Source organism: Mesoplodon densirostris, chromosome 6 (genome assembly GCF_025265405.1).
Source record: "Mesoplodon densirostris isolate mMesDen1 chromosome 6, mMesDen1 primary haplotype, whole genome shotgun sequence".
Lineage (NCBI taxonomy): Eukaryota > Metazoa > Chordata > Mammalia > Artiodactyla > Ziphiidae > Mesoplodon > Mesoplodon densirostris.
The window spans coordinates 38,221,038-38,242,706 of record NC_082666.1 but is presented as its reverse complement, the minus strand read 5'-3'; the positions used below and the strand labels follow the sequence as shown (position 1 = coordinate 38,242,706).

The 21,669-nt window shown below is 35.6% G+C and overlaps 1 protein-coding gene across 2 annotated transcripts in view; it reads right to left on the bottom strand.

Moving 5' to 3' along the window:
• The window catches only part of MFSD14B (major facilitator superfamily domain containing 14B), a 63,517-nt gene that overhangs the window by 32,455 nt on the left and 9,393 nt on the right, over positions 1-21,669 (bottom strand). For both annotated transcript variants that reach the window (XM_060101438.1, XM_060101439.1), the window contains exons 2-3: positions 14,342-14,437; positions 1,500-1,562 (exon numbers count right to left, since the gene is read on the bottom strand). In XM_060101438.1, the coding sequence (XP_059957421.1) occupies positions 1,500-1,562; positions 14,342-14,437 (159 nt within the window). The remainder of the gene's footprint in view (positions 1-1,499; positions 1,563-14,341; positions 14,438-21,669) is intronic.

Below are 21,669 nucleotides of genomic sequence, written 5' to 3'. Positions count from 1 at the left end.
AGTATTTAGCACGTGAATGAATGTACTATGTTAATAGCTTTATATCTACTAGCTCATTTAATCCTCATAATCACCCTACTAGAGGTTTTTTATCTTTCTCATTACTTCATAATGAAGGGGAGATTAAATTATATGACTAAGGCAACAGTTAATAAGATGTAGACAGAGATTTAAAATTAAAGCAATCCAAAGCCATATTCATTCCACTGTGTGCATATTCATATTAAGATATCTTAATAGAGCTGTGCTTTGCTGTTGGGTTCTCTTATTACATCCCCACTCCAGAAACAATAGCCAATTATTAAAGTATATAACTCCTTACTTAAGTTCAATAAATTGAAGTTCAATAGTCATTGAAGGTTAAATAAGTTCTTGTCCACGCCCTTGAATCAAATACTTTTTGTTCTATGGTTTTTTAGAATAATATTGTGGATGTCTCTAAGTGAAAGTGTAATAAGCATGCCACTTGGCTTTAGGGTGCAGACCTAACTGGTTTTATTTTGCAGAACCAGACTAAAACACATTTTATTAGCTCCACAAGACAAAAGAAAAAGATCCATGGTAACTTCCAAAAGAATCTACTGTAAGGATAAGCTTATGTTGTATTTTTAATCAATGCCCTCTCTCATTTATTTCATTTTTCTTTTTATCATGTAGTTAAAAACTGCTCACAAACTGGTGCTTAAATGAACACACACCAGATTCTTGATAATATTCCTCCTCTCAATGAGTATTAAAAACTTTTGTTTTACTTTGTTTAAATTGCCCTGGCTTACTTATATTATTATTGTAAGCATTCTCAAAATGCTTTTTGAAAATAGGCAAGGAATAAATAGTATTTATTACAATTAATGCTGCTCAAAGCTATGAATTCAGCAAATTACTAGGGTATAATTTTAAGTGTGCTGTTCAGCACAAAGTAAAATTATGTAGGTTGATATTATCTAAGTTGAAAAGGGCAAATTAGATGCTATACCCATATACTTTACTACAAATTGCGACCGGAACATAACATATTTTAACCCCTTATTTATAAGCTTTTCTGACAAATATCACATTAAATTTAAACAATGAATTAAGGCTAATCAAGTCAAGTAGTTGAGAGCTCGGAAAGTTATGGCTAGAACACCAGCCTTGCCAACAGACTATACATCCAACTAAATCCTGATTGCTCCTCTTCTTCCATCTCAAAGTCAATCTCAAAAGAAGATATTAATACTTGCCCATTTTATTCTGTTGATACAGCAATTAAAAGTTCACATAATTATACCCTTCATATACTGCTCTGTACATGTTAATAAAAATAAAGTACTGTTCTTACCAGTGCCTTATGGATTGGGGTTATATTTTATTTTGACTTTGATCATCCAGCTAAAATTTTGATTTATAGAATTTACTAATGGTAACCACTTCCCTATGTTCCATTTAAACTTCCAGAGTTAAACTACTAAGGGTTCTTGGCTTTGGTTCACTGTGAACCACACAGAAATTGTTCTTACCTTTACACCTTGAATGAGACCATTCATGAGGAATGTGTGTTGAGGAAATGTTTCATGCAGAACCTACAAAAAGCAAACAAACATCAAGACAAATTCAAAAACAAATTAAAGGGAATGATTTCTGCCTCTGTTATTGGCAGGCTAGGTAAACAAAATAAACCCTGGAATGAAAAAAATTTAAGTAACAATGACTTATGAAAAGGTAACAAGATCGTGAGGCAGAAATCTAAATAAAGCAGTAACCTAAAAAGGTTATGCCCAACATTCAGTTGCTTTTGCTACAAAAGCATTTGTAGCAAAAATAAACTGTTAACTTGGCTATCCCCTCAACCACCTACAATTTTAAGTATGTACTACAAGCAGCTATACAAACTCAGGTATGAACCTGCAGCCCAGCTTCATGTCACCTAGGAAGTCCAGGAAACCTCAAGCCTTAAATTTGGATTACAGTGATCCAGAATGGTAGCACCTCCAGATGTCTAGAAGAAAAATATCTAAAATCATTTCTGAAAAGGTCATCACCTAGGCTTCAAATCAACCGTATGTGTATTTTTCAAATATAATGACAAGCACACAATCAAAGGTAATCAGATACAAAAGTAAATAAGACATCATGAACAGCAACAAGCAAACAAAACTACAAAACAGAAACAGACTCTCAAAGACCTCACATTTTGGGATTACTCAACAGACTTTAAAATTAGCATGTTTACTTTGTTGCAAGATATATAAAATAAACTTGAAACTTTGTAGCAGATTAAAAGAACAAAAAGAAATTCTAGAAGAGAAAAAATGCATTAACTTTAAATTAGAAACTCAATGCTTGAAACTTTGTAGCAGATTAAAAGAACAAAAAGAAATTCTAAAAGAGAAAAAAATGCATTAATTTTAAATTAGAAACTCAATGGATATGTTTAACAAGATTAGACACAGCTTAAAGAGAATAACTGAACCGAAAAGTAGGTCAAAAGAAGTCATCCAGAATGCAGCACAGAGAGGCAAAAACACAGAATATAAGAGAAAAAGTAAGAGACACAGAGGGTCCCATAAGAAAGTCTGACAATTAAACTTGTCCAGTAATGAGAATGAGGCAGAGACAATATTTCAAGAGCCAATGGCTGAGAATGTACTAGAACCAATGACAGACATCAATGCAGAGATTAAAGCAGCCTAACAACTTTTAAGCAGTATAAAAAGAAATCCACATTCACAATTAAAATTATAGAGAACCAAAGAAAAATTCCTATAAACAGCCAGAGAAATACAGATTGCTTTCAAAAGAACAACAGTTAGACTGTTTCATAATTGTAACAACTGAACCCAGACAAGGAGCATGCTATTCTATCATCAATATAATGAGAAAAACAAAACAAATGCCAACCTAAAATTCTATACCCAGTTAAAATGTCCTTTGAGGACAAAGGCAAATATAACATTATTGACCTAGCAAAAACTAGGTTACTAACGTACAGTAATGAGTTTACTAACTTATAGACCCCAATTAATAAAATATAAAAAATATACTTCCAGGAGAAGGAAAATAATTCAGATGTAATTAAGGTTCAAGATGCAAAACAGAATAAAGAGCAAAGAAAATGGTAAATATAAATGAACAGGGATGCTACAAAACAAAAATAATGGGTCTTGTTGGTTTTATTTTCAATTATACAGAATTAAAATACTTAATAATATTAGCATAAATGAGGTAAATGACTATAAAGTGTTAAATTCATTTACCTCATTTATGCTAATATTATCCTAGATGAGAGTAAAGATATTAATATTAGACTTCGATAAGTTTGCATGTAATGCCATGGTAACCAAAAATGACAGGAATAGAGTAGAATACTTCTAACATAATAGGAGAAAAATTAGCCTAACTATTCAATGCAAAAGAAGGCAAAAAGGAATAAAACAACAACTGAGAACTGTGGTACACAGAACAAAATAATGAGGTAACTGAATTCACACAGACTTAACACACCAGTTAAAAGGCAAAAAGTATACTACTCTAAAACCAAATTTTAGACAGAAACTGAACCACAGCATTTGGAACCACAGGATCTCTTATACATTGCTGGTAGAAATCTAAATTAGTATAATCACTTTGCAAAACAATTTAGCAAAATCTGGTTAAACTGAACTTTTGAATACCTATGATCCAGCAGTGTTTAACCACCAAAGAAAATCAAGCACGTGAACACCAGAACATGTACAAGAATGTTTATAGCAGCACTGTATAGACAATGGAACAACTGGAAACAAATGTTCACTACCAGGAGAACAGAAAAACAACTTGTGTTAAAAGTACATAATAGAAAAAAAAGCTTGAAGCCCCAGAAGACAACATGAACATTATACATGTTATATACCCTTTTTTAGAAGTTCAAAAATAGCCAGAATTAAATAACATAGATATATCTTTGTGTGTTTATATATATATAATAATGTGAGCTAGAACTAGAAAATAATCAAGTAAATGATAAACAAATAAATTCAGAATTGTGGTTGTCTTTGTGGGGGAGGCAGGGAAAGAGATAGGAAAAGAGGACGCAGATAGAAATAAATTGTTGTTGGGTTATGCATGGGTTCACAGGTGTCCCAAACATCCTTAAAAAATATGTTATAGGAATAAATTTTAAAAACAAAGAAGGATAAAACATAAAATAAGGGGGGATGAATGTTTAATTCCATGAGTGAAATAATGAAATCTATGTATCATGAACAAAGAGTTATGATTAATCTAATTCTATGCACCTGAAGTCCTATGAATTATAAAAAAGGGGGGCAGGATAGAGCAACTGTATTCTAACTTTAGACAGTTTATCTCCACAGGTTCTTCAAAAAATGAAATTAAAATGTATCCATAGAAAAATTACTTCCAATCTATCCCCTAACACATAATTTTTAAGGTTTAGAAAAAATTTGTCATCTAAGCTAGTGGCATTTGAACTCTACTTTCTGTACTGAAAAAACAGAAAAGTAAATGAAGGCCACCAAATATCTCAAGCAGAAAATCATCAAAGTTTTCAGAAAAATCTTCCCTAAATAACAAATTTCACAGGATACAGAAATTTTCTTTAAAGAAAAAGGAATACAATATTAGAACTGTTTAATAATTTGTCATATGTACTACCGAAATATGGTACAATAGCAAAACACCAGAGTCAGTATATTTTAAAAAAAGTTTCTCTGATCCTGGGTGTGCCAGTTATTTATCCATTGTCTCTTAGCCCCACTTTTTCCCTATTATACTCTATCAGACCAAGGCTGAGAGCTTACAGATATTTTTCAAACTCCCCTTGCCCATGGATTTCCTCAGTTTTTGCCAGTGGTAAACAATAGGGTTGGGGTAGTGCTGGTGAACACTACACCAATAACTTCAGAGCTGTCTTCATTCTGTCAAAGGGGCAGCAATGCTTCTCCTCTGCTGTCCCCAGCTTCATCCTCACCCTCCAGACCTCTGACCTCCCCTAAAACAATTCTACACTCAACATGACCCAAACATGCATTCACTTATGAAGGTGATGTAATCTAGGAATAACAGATAACCTCTTTAATTTGGCAAAACCATAGCCATGTATGAATGACAGAACTTGGATTTACTGAACTGCACATTAAAATAAAGATCTAATGGAATTTCTGGCAGTACGACAGACTGTTTCTGGGTAATAGAGCCATGATGCAGGAAGTTCCTCTAAAATTTTTCAATCTGTGTTTTTAAAAAACTTTCCTACTTTTTCCTATTTAAAAAAAAGACAAAGAAATAGTAAAGTTTTATTAAACAAGTAAAACAAAACAAGTCAATAAATTTTTTTTTACAAAGCTAAGGACTAACCTTCACAAAATAAAGCAGCTGAAAAGAACAACATTCCAAACTTATGATAAATTCAAAAAAATTTAAAATAAAGTATATAAATAATTTTACTACAAAACACAATAACTGTTACCATAATAAAGTAAACCTAATGATAAAAAGTATACTAAATATCTCAGATAATATCAAAGCTTTCATTTTAAATATCTTTCTATACAAAAAACTTCAAGAAAGATATTACCTTTTTTCTTGAGAAGGAATACAGTAAACATAAAATACAATGGCATTTGCTTATCACTTAAAAAAAAAATTTAGAAACTTCTGAGAACTGAATTGACTTCCAGTACAATGAAGCTAATAAATATCTGTGTGTGTATATATATATTACATTCAAACATACACATACATACAGCTGTTCTTCTCCACTTCTACCTAAAGTATCACTGATATGACTGAAAAAACATGAAACTAATTTATAGCATTCACTATTTACTTGGAAGAATAGTGCAACACTTCTGGATGATATAGAGCAGATGGGAAAATGCTGACAATGAACCCTAAACAAGTTGAAGAAGACAGTCACATGTTCAGGTGAAAAAGATCTTTGAAGTAAATTTTTCAGAATCCAAGGGAAAAAAAAAAAAAAAACAGAACTGGAGGAGGAGGAAGAACATCCATAACTGAATAGGTCATTAAAAGGTTACAAAGTAAGCCCCTGGTATCTTGCTCTCAAAGCTGCTGACCTCTATATTTGTCCCCAAGATAACAATCACAAGCATAGTGCTCTGAAGTGGGGCTTCTAAGTGGGATACGTGCAGAACTGAATTGGGGGTGGGATTCAAAACTTATAGTTTCCCAGGTCACTTATGGCTGCCAAGAGTGCCACAAAGCCTTCCAATCATTTGAGAAACTACTTCAGTACTATAGAGGAAATCCCAGAGCACCCAGACTTCCAGAGCTCCTACAAGCAGTGCTTGCATTTGGTACTACAGAACAGGGATTTCCACCTGGGCTGGAGAATGACACTCTATAAGCTACCTGAGGTGTCTAGACCATGGGTGGCAAATTGGTAACATGATATGCTTTCTGACTCATATTTTCCAAAGTGAGCTGGCTGTCATGTGTAGATTTCAGGAAATTTCACCAAACTCCATATGATTTTCTAGCATTTCATAGGAAGTCAGAAGATTTCAAAACATGGGGCCTGAACTGCCATGTCACCGACTGGCTAAGTAGATAGTGGCTGCTGCAGTAGAAAGAGCATGTATTCCACCGATAACACCAACCCATTCTCACCCCCACTTCTCACATTTACTACACTTGCGTAGCCCCAGAAGACGTTTGTTTTCACAATCCCTGACCTACCCCCTCATTTGTAAATACAAATATGTATAAAATTCAACAAAAGAATTTGAGAAAAACCACTGGAAAGCACAAAAAAGAACATAGAAAGGAAAAGATAATCTACCTCACTGCCAAATAACCAAATCATGGTAGGAAACAGAAGAAAGCTTTAAAACAAGTATAAGTGTCCTCCAAAAGATTCAAGAGTATGCCACGTGCATTAAAAACAATGTGTTACACAAGGACCAGCACCGAACAAAGCAAAACAAAACAAGTAAGGCAAGTCTTCAAGAACTGATTAGAAGATAATATAGAAAGAGGAAGAAGAGCACCAGAATGGAAATATATCAGGGTAAATCTAACTGAATACTGACTGAATAAAATATAACAATGTATTATATTGTTTAAAAAATACATAATTTAGTTTCACAACAATAATGGAGGTAGAAGAGAAACACATCTCTCTCAACAGATGGCAGAACAGGTAGACAAAAACTTCAGTGATTATATAAAAGGCATCAAACATAATTAACTCAAAATAGTTAACACATATAAAACACTATTCCAACCACAAAATACTTGCTCTCTTCAGATCACATGGAACATTTATCAGAATTAACCATATACTAGAATATAAAGCAAACTTCAACAAATTTCAAAGAATCGAAACAATTCATCACAATATGTTCTCTAATAATGCAAGCTAGAAAAATCCCAAATGTTTAGAAATTAGACAATACACTTCCAATAATCCGTGATTCAAAGAAGTTATAAGAAATATTAGAAAAAAGAATGAACTAAATGCTTTGTGACCGCCTGGAGGGGTGGGATAGGGAGGGTGGGAGGGAGACGCAAAAGGGAGGGGATATGGGAACATATGTATATGTATAACTGATTAAATTTGTTATAAAGCAAAAAATAATTTTAAAAAAACATGATGAGGACATTACAAGAAAAGCAAATTACACTCCAATCTCTACTGTGCCCATAATTGCAAAGACACGAACAAAATACTAGTAAATCATATCCAGTGATAGTTTTTAAAATTATATATTTCTCATAACTAAGTGGAATTTACTACAAGAATACAAGGGTGGCTTAATATTCAAAAATCAATATAACTGACCACATTACCAGAATAAAGGGGAAAATCTAATTATCTGGTTATATGCAGAAACTTCATCTGATAAAAGTTAACACCCATTCATTTTAACAATAAGCAAAACAGGAACAGAAGGGAACTTCCTTTCTCTGATAACGAGTGTCTATAAAAACAATCTACAGCAAATGTCATACTTAGTGGTGAATTTTAGAATATCATATCAGTTATGAGATAAGGAAACCCACTATGACTGCTTCTATTCAACCTTACACTGGATGTCATGATCAATACAACAAAGAAAGAAAAAGAAATAAAAATAAAAAGGATTGGAATGAGTTAAAAACTGTCATTATTCACAAAAGATATGAATGTGTAGAAAACCCTACAGATAGACTATAAGGATTAATAAGTAAATCTAGCAAAATTACTAAACACAAGGTCAGGACACAAAAACAAATTGTTTTATGTACCATCAACAATTAGAAAATTAACCTTTAAAACTACATTATTTACTATAGCATCAAAACCCAAATACCTAGGAATAAATCTCGTGAAAAATTCATGCACTGAGAAATGTAAAACATTATTCAGAGAAAGTTTTAAAGACTGGATAAAAGGAGAATATACCATGTAGATTAGAAGACTCAATAATATAAAGATGTCAGTTCTCCCTCAATTAATCTGTAGTAATGCAATCACAAACAAAATTCCCAGCAAGTTATTTTGTGAATATTAAAGAGCTGACTACAAAATGTATATGGATATAGAAAAGGCCTACAACAGCCAAGGCAATCTTGAGGAAGAAGAACCAAGTTATGAAAGTTATATAAGATATCAAGATATTGCTATGGAAATCAACACAGCATAGTATTAACACAGGATACACACACAAATAGAATACAAAACCTAGAAACAAATCCATATGAATATGACTGCCTGCTTTATGACAAAGTTGACACATAGAGTGGGGAAAGAAAGATTTTTTTAAATAAATGATGCTGGTTCAACTATATATTAATATGAACCAAAATGAATCTTGACCACTATAAAATACAGTGATTTTTTTCTAGATATATGGTAGATCTGTGTGTGTAAAATAAACCAATAATGCTCTGGGGAAGAAGAAAGTGTCTTTAGCAAGATTTTAAGAAAGCAACCAAACATAAGAAAAACATCAGTTAACTGAACTATGTAAAGATTATGAACTACTGTTCATAAAAAGACACTATTAAGAGAGTGAAAAGGCAATCCAAGGAAAGAAAAGAAATATGATCAGATATTCACATGGCAAATAAATATACATAAAGGAGGTTAACTTCATTGATCATTAGGAGGATGCAAATTAAGGCCACACTGTACCCATCAGAATGACTAAAATGAAATACCAACTGTGGGTGAAGATGTAGAGCCTGGCTTGTTGGAGGGTAAATTGATTCAACCACTCCGGAAAACTTTTGGCAGTATATACCTAAATTGAACAAAACCCTGAAATTTTTCTCCTAGGTATGTATTACAAGAAACAAGAAAAAATGTTTACACCTTAACTGATAAGACATATACAAGAAATATCACAAAAGCAGTATTTGTAATAGGCAAACACAGTAAACCCAAATGTCCACCAACGATAGAATGGATTTCAGAGATTTGCTAAAAGGATTCACAGGACTCAGAAACTGTTATACTCACAGTTACAATTACAGCAAAAGGATATAGCTCAGAACTGCAAACTCACTATTCTTGCCTGAAGTTCAGTAGCTTAATAAATAAATGCTTCTCAGTTTGTTGTGTGCCTTTGAATTCCAGAGCACTGAAATGGTTGTGTTTGACTGTTTTGTCCAGCTTTATTAGGACAGAATTTGTTTTGACCTCCTGTCATATCAAAAGTCAAAAGTCTGACAGTAATTTTCGGGGGGTGGGGGAAGAACTTTGCTTCCAAGACCTGTGAAACATTATGAAGTATAATGAGAGTCCCAAAAGAGAAGGAGAGAAACGGGAGCTAAAATATTAAAAAATATAATGGCCAAAAACTTCCCAAATTTGATAAAAAATATTAATCTACAGACCCCGGAAGCCAAACAAACCCCAAGTAAAAGTAACACAAAAAGGGAATTCCCTGTCAGTCCAGTGGTTAGGACTCTGAGCATTCATTGCTGAGGGCGCAAGTTCAATCCCTGGTCAGGGAACTAAGGTCCCACAAACTGCGGGGCATGGCCAAAAAAAATGTAACACAGAAAGATCCACACCTAGGCACATTATAGCATAGTCAAAGTGCTGAAAGACAAAGAGAAAATCTCTAAAGCGGCAAGGAAAGGAAATGAATTACCACTTACAGCAGGGACTGACAGACTTATTCCATAAAGGAACATACAGTACATAGTAAATATTTCAGGTAAGGCTGTCTGTGGTGCAACTACTCAACTCTGCCATTGTAGAACAAAAGCTGTCACATTCAATGGGCATTGTCATGGTCCAACAAAATTTTACATTTGAATTTCATATAATTGTCATGTGTCACCACATACCTTCTTTTGATATTTTCCAACCTTTTAAAAGTGTAAAAAACATTCTTAGTACACAGACCACATAAAAACACACAGTAGGCCAGATTAGGCCTGTGGACCATAGTTTGCAGACCCCTGACATCAAGTGAACAATAATACTTATTAACAGCTGACTTCCTGTCAGATACAATGGATGCCAGACAATATAATGATATATTAAATGCTGAAAAATCTATGAAAAAAACAGAATGCACACTAAATATTTTATATACCAAATTTTAAGCCGAAGAGACCCACCAACAGTTTCCTTGTATTTCCATGTCACCTCTTCTTATAACTGTATTAATTAGGTAAGTTGGAAATCAGCATTGTTCTTTTTTAAGCATTCACAAGTTTATAGATATAAAAGCATGCTACAGATTACAACATACAACACACAAAAATAGGTCAGAAATAAATACCAAACAAAGGTCACTGCGTCTAATTAACTAATACTCATGATATCATAACGGTCAGCTTGGCAAAAGAAGGCAAAGATTTAACATACTGTCATCATATATTATAGATACCTTTAGTGAATGCTACTTATTTTAATAATTACATGACACACAAGAGGGTAGGTTCTGGGTACGTTGGTCAAAACACCATTAGGAACCTGTCAAAACCATAAAAATGAGCCTGGAAAATCTTATGAATCCAGAAAGCAAACAGTGTCCATGTGACTATAGTTAGAACTTACTTCCTTTTCATGTGCAGAGCAAATCATGCCTCAAAGTGCCTGTGTATTATGCCCAAAATGCCTGACAAACAGCCCTATCCATTCCAGCCACCTCAATTCCCAAGAGCAAACACTGATTAAAGCAAAGGAAGCAGAAGTGCTGGACTGTGGAGCAAATAAGGGGCTGATGAGATAGAATAGTTTGTTAAATGAAAACATATTTTGAGAGTAAGTAAGAAGGGATAGGAAAACTGAATGCGGCAGGGAAGTGTTTAAAGAGAATTCTTTGGATTATTAGATCACCATACAGAGAGAAGATGGTATAGTAGGGAATACTAAGTCCTTGAATCTCTATCAGGATTCCAGGATGGTGAGCTTATAAAAGAAAATCTGCAAATTGCAAAACTAAAATCCTTCACTCACAAGAATATTAAGTATATCTTTATTTAAATAAGTGTTCTATTTAAATATACCTAAAGACTTTTAAATAAATTTAATCAGATTACTTTATTTATATTAAAATGAGATCAGGCCCTCTAAAAGGATGCACATTTTGACTAGAGGGTAGAATGTCAGGCAGGGATGTAAGACAAGAGAAAGGTCATTTTTATGTATGAAGAACCAATAGTACTACTAGAAGGTTAAGGTCACTGTGTAAGGCCAACTTTGTGGTTTTGCTTCAGTGTATTAGGGGTGGAGACCTTTCTGATGGTGCTTAATTAGCAAACTAAAGTTGTAATCTATGACATGGCCACATGAGACAGGCAACAAATCTCAGAGAAAATGACTAAGAAGAAGAAATTGTTCTACACTACTTCAAACAGAGGGTCCTAATGAATGCTAGGATGCAGAGATAGTCAGATTGGACAATATATGAATATGTGTGTACTGTTTTGTATCTCCAAATCCTCATCTCAAGACTATTTTCTTGCTTTGGAAACAGGACAGAGTGCTGCCCACTAGCTACAGCAAGGGGGAAAAAAGAGATCTTTCTTTTCAAAAGGAGGAGTGAACCAGTCACCCCATGTCAAAAAAGAAACAGAGTTAAACTGTGGTGTAAAATCTGGGAGAGATAGGAAAGTAAAGGACATTTAGCTTAATTTAGCAACACCAAGAGCTTAGAGAAAGAGAATAAGCACATCTACTAACTCAACAACACTTCTTCTATGACACTGTAGAGTGACGTTAGTAACTCTGTACTCCTCACATAAATGTTCTTTTTAACCAAATCTTTGCAAGAAGCAAAACTGCTCAGAAACTGCAAAGAGGCAGTAAAGCAGCATTTAAGCTGGCTTCTAAGACTGCACTGCAGGGTCTAACAGGCACACAGTAACCCTAAGAAAATTACCTGCTTTGGGCAGTAAGAAGGAAGAAGGTGCATTAATTAGTCCATTAACTTATTAATTAAATTTAAAAGGGAGCTGATAATCTGATCTAGGGTAAAAAGGCCCCAGGATCTTAACCATCTGGAAGGAGGTTTTAGAATGTCTCACATGGTATCAAAAACACTACAGCATTCTTCATTTCAATTTGAATTCTTACCAAATGAAGAATGATTACAGGATTACTTCTATATTGAGCAATTATAGGCAACGGGTTGCATCAGAAAAATACTATTTTGAAACTCTTAACTTTGTAAGCTAAAGAAACTGTGGGGGAAAAAGTCAGAGAACTAGGGCCAAAAATTAAAAATTAATTAATTATTATTATATGGGCTTCCCTGGTGGTGCAGTGGTTGAGAGTCCGCCTGCCGAAGCAGGGGACAGGGGTTCGTGCCCCGGTCCGGGAAGATCCCACATGCCGCGGAGCGGCTGGGTCCCTGAGCCATGGCCACTGAGCCTACGCGTCCGGAGCCTGTGCTCCACAACGAGAGAGGCCACAACAGTGAGAGGCCCGTGTACCGAAAAAAAAAAAAATATATATATATATATATATATATATTATTATAACAGTTTATTAAAATGAGCAGCCTGGTATGTCTATATTTACACTAAAAATATTTGGAGAAGCAATAACTTGACAACACATTATGTGTGTGCCCGCAACACATACATTTGTTCAAAGAAAATACACGTTGAGCATCAACTGTGTTCCAGGCAGCCCTAGGCACTAGAGACTGTGATTCACACAGCACGCAGGATTTCATGAAACTTAAAATGGAGACCACTTATCCCCCATTAACTAATAACCAGTTACCTCCCGCAGTAAAGCACTATGAAGAAAAATGAAATGCAATGAAAAAGAATAAAATAGAGGATTAAAAACACAGGCAGTTTTTTAACCTGTTCCATCCAAAATGTAATTTTAAATGTGCCAAAAGAATTAAAAACTTTAAAAAGGGTATAGCAAAGTCATATGTAAGGCTAATAGTCATCCTCTAAAGTTCTCTATTTTCTTTTTTTTCTTTTTTTTTTTTTGCTGTACGCGGGCCTCTCACTGCTGTGGCCTCTCCCGTTGCGGAGCACAGGCTCCGGACACACAGGCCCCGCGGCCATGGCTCGCGGGCCCAGCCGCTCCGCGGCATGTGGGATCCTCCGGGATCGGGGCACGAACCCGTGTCCCCTGCATCGGCAGGCGGACTCTCAACCACTGCGCCACCAGGGAGGCCCTAAAGTTCTCTATTTTCTAAACCTAATTTGGGAACAAAGTTTATCTGAACCCAAAGGGATTCTCTGGTAAGGCAAAATGGTGATTGGGAAGGGTTAACCAACGATTTTTAAAAAACAATTTAAGACAAGTGAACTGTAAGGCCAATTAAAAAATACCTTTATTAAAACTAAGTGTTAAGTAGTTACTAGGCACCTAAAATCTGCACCCCAATCTTTTCTTCAGCATCTCCCTTCCCTCTAACCACACTATGTATCAAACATCCAAGTTCTTACTAAGAAATTCAATGGTTTCTACAAAGAAATGGCTGTAGGTCAGCTATCAAAAATGGAAATCAGGGCATTCTTACATTCATCACTGTCACTGTTAAACAGTACTTACCAATCTCCTATTACTATGTTCTTAAGTCAAAGGTCATTACACCCATACAAAGTAAGTTACAAACTTCAACAAAGGTTTGCAATAATTTCTTAAAGACTTCTTAAAGATTTTCCTAGATATACAGACTGTAGTTCATTCACAGCACTCCCAAGATTCTGGGAGCGGCCCTGCTACCCAGGAATATTTAATAAGCAGGTATTTAGTTGCAGGCGGTTCACAGTCCACACAGTGGGAACAACCCAATGGTAAACAGTCTTAAATTATTGTCAAGAGCTACTCTCAAACACATACCTAGACATATAGCTCTGGGGACATATGCTTAAGAATGTCTCTGCTCTCATAAACAAGGACCGAGAGTTCAGCAATACTTACAGTTAACATTGGAGTTGTCAATAGGCCCCATGCAAAGAATTCAAGGAAGATGACAATAGCAGCATGGTGTACACTTGGTCGGCCAAAGCCTTGTAGCTAAAAAAGGAAGGAAATTATTATGAAAAATAGTAAACAGCTATAAGAAACTCATTATCCTAAAATGGTATCTAACATACACACAGACACACACAAACTGTATAAAATAAACTTAGGACCTACCTATATTATTTAAGATAAAACTTAATTCTGTGGTATCCCTGATTTCTTCATCTTCCCTAATCATGGAAGGTGCCATTGATGAGACTTTCTACTTGTCCCATCAATGCAAATCACTGGGACTTTGGTAGGAAATCAACTGCGTCTTCAAGAGACTGGAGTTCCAGGACCTGAATATTCTGTCTGAACACACTAATTATGTGTTCCTTAGCAATTTGGCCTCTCTAAGCCTAAAGTTTCCCTTGCTACATGAGAGAGGTGGGCAGGGGGTCATATGCTCAAAAGCTTCAGGGGCAGCATAGATGACTTAAAATGATAGGAGGTGGGGGAAGAACAATGAGGACTAGGTCAAATCTGAAAACACACTTTGATACCTCAAGGTGTCAAAATCCAGCTTTCTGTTTCTGTTTTGTTTGAAAACTGTGCCTATTCTGCTAGTTTTCTGCAGTTTATGACTTCTGGAGATAAAACCTACAAGTCCACTCAATTTAATGTTCTTTGACTCTGTGCCAATGGTTTTTACAAAATCAAGTGCTGTACTAGCATTTTGTAATAACTGGAAGTGAGACTTACAAAAGACTTTGCAAAATCCCCATTATTCCTAAGCTTATATTTTTAAGACTTCAAAAGGTAAAAGCACATCTGCATGGTTTAATTAGAATCTAAGCATGAGGAAATGATCAAATTCAGATTGTGAGACACTCTACAAGACAACTGGCCTGGTCTCCTTAAAAATGTCAATGTCGGGGCTTCCCTGGTGGCGCAGTGGTTGAGAGTCTGCCTGCCGATGCAGGGGACACGGGTTTGTGCCCCGGGTCCGGGAAGACCCCACATGCCGCAGAGCGGCCGGGCCCGTGAGCCATGGCCGCTGAGCCTGCGCGTCCGGAGGCTGTGCTGCGCAGCAGGAGAGGCCACAACAGTGAGAGGCCCACGTACCGCAAAAAACAAAAAAACAATTAAAAATCACACTATGTTCTTGAACACAATGCAGCTAAGAATCAGTAACATAAGAAAATTTGGAAAATTCATAAATATGAACATTATTCAACATACTCCTAAATATCCATGTGTCAAAAAAGAAATCACACGGAAAGTTATAAAACTTTCAGATGAAAGAAAAGGAAAACACAGCATATCAAAGCTTGTTAAATGCAGCTAAAGCAGTGCTTAGAGAGAAACTTACAGCTGTAAATGCCTGATTATTACAGAAGATCTGATATCAACAATCTAACTTTTCCCTGTAAGAAACTAGAAAAGAGAAAACTAAACACAAAGCAAGAAAAAGGAAACAGTAGATTAAAGCAGAAATAAATGCAATACAGAAAAGCAACACAGAAAATCAACAAAATCAAGTTGATATTTATGAAAATATGAAAAAATTGACAAATCTTTGGAAAACCAAGAAAAATAGAGGAAGACTTAAATTGCTAAAATCAGAAATGAAAGAAAGGTTATAAGGCAGTATTTGGACATGTGTAAGCCAACAAATTGGATTAACTGGATGAAAGAGACAAATTCCTAGAAATCTACTAAGGCTGAATCATAAAGAAGCAGAACATATGAATAGACCTAGAACTAATAAAGAGATTGAATCAGTGATCAAAAACCTCCTGACAATGAAAAGCCCTGAATCTGATGGTTTCACTTTAAAGCAAACATTTGAAGAACACCAATCCCTCTCAAACTCTTCTCACAACTGACCACATTTTATCAACATTCTTTATGAAAACAGCATTACCTGTATAAAGCCCGACAAAGACCCTACCAGAAAAGACAACTAGAGATTAATTTTCCTTATGCTGTTGATGCAACAGTTCTTAACAATACGCCAGCAAACCAAATGCAGCAGCATATGAAAAGGGTTATACACCATGACCAAGTGAGATTTATTCATGGAATGTTAAGAATAGTTCACATATAAAATCAACCAATGGAATACACCACATTAAAATGAAGGGGGGAAAAAACCCCACATGCTCCATCTCAACTGATGCAGAAAAAGCATTTGAGAAAATTAACACCCTTTTATGATAAAAAAAAAGTTCCAAAAAACTAGCATTGAAGGAAATTATCTTATCTCAATATAATAAAGGCCACATATGAAAAATCCACACCTAACGTCAAAATACTCAATGGCTGAAAAAGCTTTTCCTCTAAGACCAGGAAGAAGAAAAAGATGCCCACTTTCCCAGTTTCTATTCAACACAATAGTGGAAGTTCTAGCCAGACTAATTAGGGAAAAAAATAAATAAAAGACCTCCAAACTGGAAAGGAAGGAGTAAAATTATTTGTTTGAGGATGTCATGATCTTACCTGGAATCTCAAGGAATCCTGAATAGCCAAAACAATCTTGAAAAAGAAGAACAAAACTGTAGTTCTCACACTTCCTGATTTCAAAACATACTACAAAGCTAATCAAAACAGTGTGGTACTGGCATAAAAACAGACATATAGACCTAAGGAGTATAATAGAATCCAGAAATAAACACTTGCATAATGGTCAAATCATTTGTAACAAGGGTGCTAAGACCATTTAATGGAGAAAGGACAGTCTCTTCAACAAACGTGCTGGGGAAGTTGGATATTCACATGTAGACCTTTTCTACCTTACATCATGCACAAAAAATTAACTCAGAATGGATTAAAGCCCTGGACATAAGAGCTAAAACTATAAAACTCTTAGATGACAACACAGGGGAAAAGCTTCGTGACACTGGACTTGGCAACGATTTCTTGGATATAACACCAAAAGAAAAAGCAACGAAATAAAAAAATAGATAAATTGGACTTGATCAAAATAGAAAGCTTTTGTGCATCAAAGGACATTACCAACAGTGAAAAGACAGCCCATAGGAGAAAACATTTGCAAATCACATATCTGATAAGAAATTAACATACAGAATATATTAAAAAAAGTCCTACAACTCAAGGACAAAAAAAAATTGGGCAAAGAACAAATAAATACATGAAAAGACGCTGAACATCACTAAGCATTAGGGAAATGAAAATCAAAAGCAAAATGAGATATTACCTGTGCTCATTAGGATGGCCATGACTAAAAACAAAAATTAAAACCAAAAAAAACAAGTGTTGACAAAGATTTAGAGAAACTGGAACCCTGGTGCACCATTAATGGGAATGTAATATGCTACAACCACTGTGAAAAACAATACGGGTTCCTAAAAAAAGTTAAAAATAGAATTACCTAGAGATCCAGCAATTCTACTTTTGGGTATATACCCAAAAGAATTGAATGCAGGGTCTCCAAGAGGTATCTACACCCACGTTCACAGCAGCATTATTCACAACAGCCAAAAGGTAGAAGCCACCCAAGTGTCCATTGGTGGAGAATGTATGAACAAAACATGGTATATGCATGCAATGGAATAGTTTTCAGCAGTAAAAAAGACAGGACATTCTGACATGTTACAACACGGATAAACCTTGAAGACAATATGCTAAGTGAAATAAGCCAGTCATAAAAGGACAGTTGCTGTATAATTCTATTTATACAAGGTACCTAGAGTAGTCAGATTCATAGAGGTAGACTGTAGATGGTGGTTGCCAGGGGCTGGGAGGATAGGGAATTGGGGAGTTATAGTTTAATGGGTACTGAATTCAGTTTGGGATAATGAAAAGTTCTGGAGACGGACAATGGTAATGGTTGCACAACAATTTTAATGTACTTAAATGCCACTGAACTATGCACTTAAAAATGTCTAAGATGATAAATTTTGTTATGTATATATTGCTACACTAAAAAAAAAAGTAACTCAAAATAGTTCATAGACCCCAAAATTAGGTCCCTTAGTTTCATGATGAGTTTGTATACACAACACTATTGTCACCATCCATGCAAGAAAAAGTTATGTTGGACTCCATTACAGTTAAAAACTCGTGTTTAACAAAGAGTTAAACTTTTGTGCATATATAATACATATAACAAGCAAATATAAAGAAGAACCAAACAGAGACAAAGAATACAATAAGTGAAATGAAAAATACACTAGAAGGAATCAACAACAGACTGAATGATACAAGGGAATGGATCAGCAAGCTGGAAGACAGAGTAGAAATCACTGTAGCAGAACAGACAAAAGGAAAAAAAAAGAAAGGAGGACAGCCTAAGAGACCTTTAGAACAACATCAAGCATACTACGTTTGCATTGTAGGGGTCCCAGAAGGAGAAGAGAGAGAAAACATATTGTAAGACATAATAGCTGAAAACTTCCTTAACTGGGAAAAGGAAACACAGACCTCCAGGTCCAGGAATCACAGACATCCCTAACAGGATCAACCCAAAGAGAACCACACCAAGATAAACAGTAATTAAAATGGCAAAAATAAAAGATAAAGAGAGAATATTAAAAGCAACAAGTTACACTCAAGGGAACTCCCATGACTATCAGCTGACTTTTCAGCATAAACTCAGCAGACCAGAAGGGAGGGACATGATATTTAAAGTGATGAAAGGGGTAAACCTACAACAAAGAATTTCATTCAGATTTGATGGAGAGATCAAAAGTTTCACAGACAAGCAAGCTAAGAGTTCAGCACCATCAAACCAACTTTACAAGAAATGTTAAAAGGAAATTTTCTAGGCGGAAAAAAAAAAAAAGGCCACAACTAGAAACATGAAAATTATAAAAGGAAAAATCTCATTGGTAAAGGCAAATATACAGTAAAGGTAATAAATCAGCCATGTATAAAGCTAGTAGGGAAAGTGTAAAGAAAGAAGTAGCAAAATCATCTACATCTGCAATAAGCAGTTAAGGGATACGCAAAACAAAAACATGTCAAATACAATGTCAAAAACAGTAAATGTGGGGTGGCAGGACTAAAAATGCAGGGTTGTTAAAATGCACTTGAACTTAAGAGACCACAAGGGATCAATCCTAAAGACCAAAAGCCAACACCCTGGGAAGAGTGAAGCTTATGAATGTAATGAGCCCACCAGGTCCTTGGTGATATTAAACTGCTAAGCTAAGCACACTATTCCTGGATTTCTTATGTACAATAATAAATTTCTTTATCAAATACATTATTATGTCATGCACAATGTTAAAATGAAATATATGAGTTTGATATTTTAAGGAACCAAATCTATAACTATGTAAACTGTTGGCTCCATCATATTTCTGGACAGAAAAAAAAATTATTTTAAAATACATTCTAATTGAAAATTGGTACTCCATAGTTGGAAAGTACTGTCACAAGATTCAGTCAGTCATCTCTGCTTTACTATAAAAGACATGTATGCAAAGTATGTTTCACTATTAGCCCTCAATATTTTAATAATTCATACTTATGGTACTTTCTGCTTATATCATATATACCTGGTTAGTAAAATGCTCCATCAAAAATAAATTTTTTATTAGAAAGCTTTTAAATATAAACACAAGGAGAACACAAATGGTTTTAAAAAGCAAATAAATGACTATACCTAAAGGCTTTGCTTTTCTTCCTCCTACCTAATAATATTGGAATGCAAGTCAGAAAAACAATTTTACTGCTTATTTCTCCAGATGAAATGACTTTTTCGCAAAAATTAAAAAAAATTTGTCAGTCTCAGGCTTCCGTGGTGGCGCAGTGGTTGAGAGTCCGCCTGCCGATGCAGGGGACACGGGTTCGTGCCCCGGTCCGGGAAGATCCCACATGCCGCGGAGCGGCTAGGCCCGTGAGCCATGGCCGCTGAGCCTGTGCGTCTGGAGCCTGTGCTCCTCAACGGAAGAGGCCACAACAGTGAGAGGCCCGCGTACCGCAAAAAACAAGTCAGTCTCACATTAAATAGTTGAATAAATGACATGGCTATCATGTTGGATAGACCAAGCATTCATTAAATATTTGTAAAAGAACTGCTTTTCCCTCACTCAAGTTTTCAAATTTAATTTATCAACTACCAACCAACTTAAAGGAAACTAAGATCCCAAGAACTGTCTTTGTAAATATTCCTATTTCTATCAACATTCTTTAACAATAAAAATATTCAACTCCAGGGCATTCCCTGGTGGTCCTGTGGTTAGGACTTGGCGCTTTCACTGCCGTGGCCCGGGTTCAATCTCTGGTCTAGGAATTAAGATCCCGCGAGCTATGGGGCGCAGCCCCCCCCCCAAAAAAAAATTCAACTCCAAGTGATCAATTCATTCAACACATATTTGTCGAGCTCTATTATATGTCAGCTAGATGCTGGGAACAATGGTAGCAATAGAAGAAACTATCCCGGCTCCCACTTCATGAAATGTAAAATTTTAAATGGAAATAAACACTCTGAAGGACAAGGACACAGGTCAGGGACAGTCTATTACAAAGGATTCTGAGATACACACAGGCAAAAATTATCCTTTTACAGCAGCAGCAACAGACACCATGCCAAGTCCTGATCAAAGCACATTACTATCATTTTATCCTCACTACAATCTTTTGACACAGGAACTATTATTATCCCCACTTTATAGATGACAAAACTCAGAACAACAGAGCTTAAGTACTTGCCCGATTCACATGATTAGTAAGTGGCAAAGCTGGTATTACATCCAGGGAGTCACATACCTCCAGAGTATGTGCTACTAGCCACTTGTATTACTTACAATGCCTTTCTTAGAGAGCCCGAATTTCTTCACAAATAGAATCAGCACATACATATGGTAGGTAGCCTGGACTGCAGCAACCTGAGTTAAGTGGTAATAGGAGTCTCAGGCAAAGTAAAGCACAGACCTTTACTTACCCACCTATCCCTTACCCACACTAAGAAGTCTGGCCTGGATAGTGTGTATCTGGGCAAAGGACAATCTTCACCAATCCCTTCACCTGCTTTCTCAACATGACCTGAAAAGTTCAGATGAACTAGGACACCTGGCTTTTGTCAACCAGGTCATCTGCTGCCAACTGGAAAAAGATAAGGTTGAAAGCTACTCCCTTTGTCCCCCATATAACCCCCAACTCAAGGATCACAGTACACAGTAAACACCAGCGACTTGTCAACATAGAAGCAAGAGAGTCTATCATATATACCAACTGAATAAAACTGAAAGCTCACAAAGAAATCCATACACCTATGTCCAATTGATTTTTGCCAACAGTGCCAAACCCATTCAATCAATGAGCAAAGAACA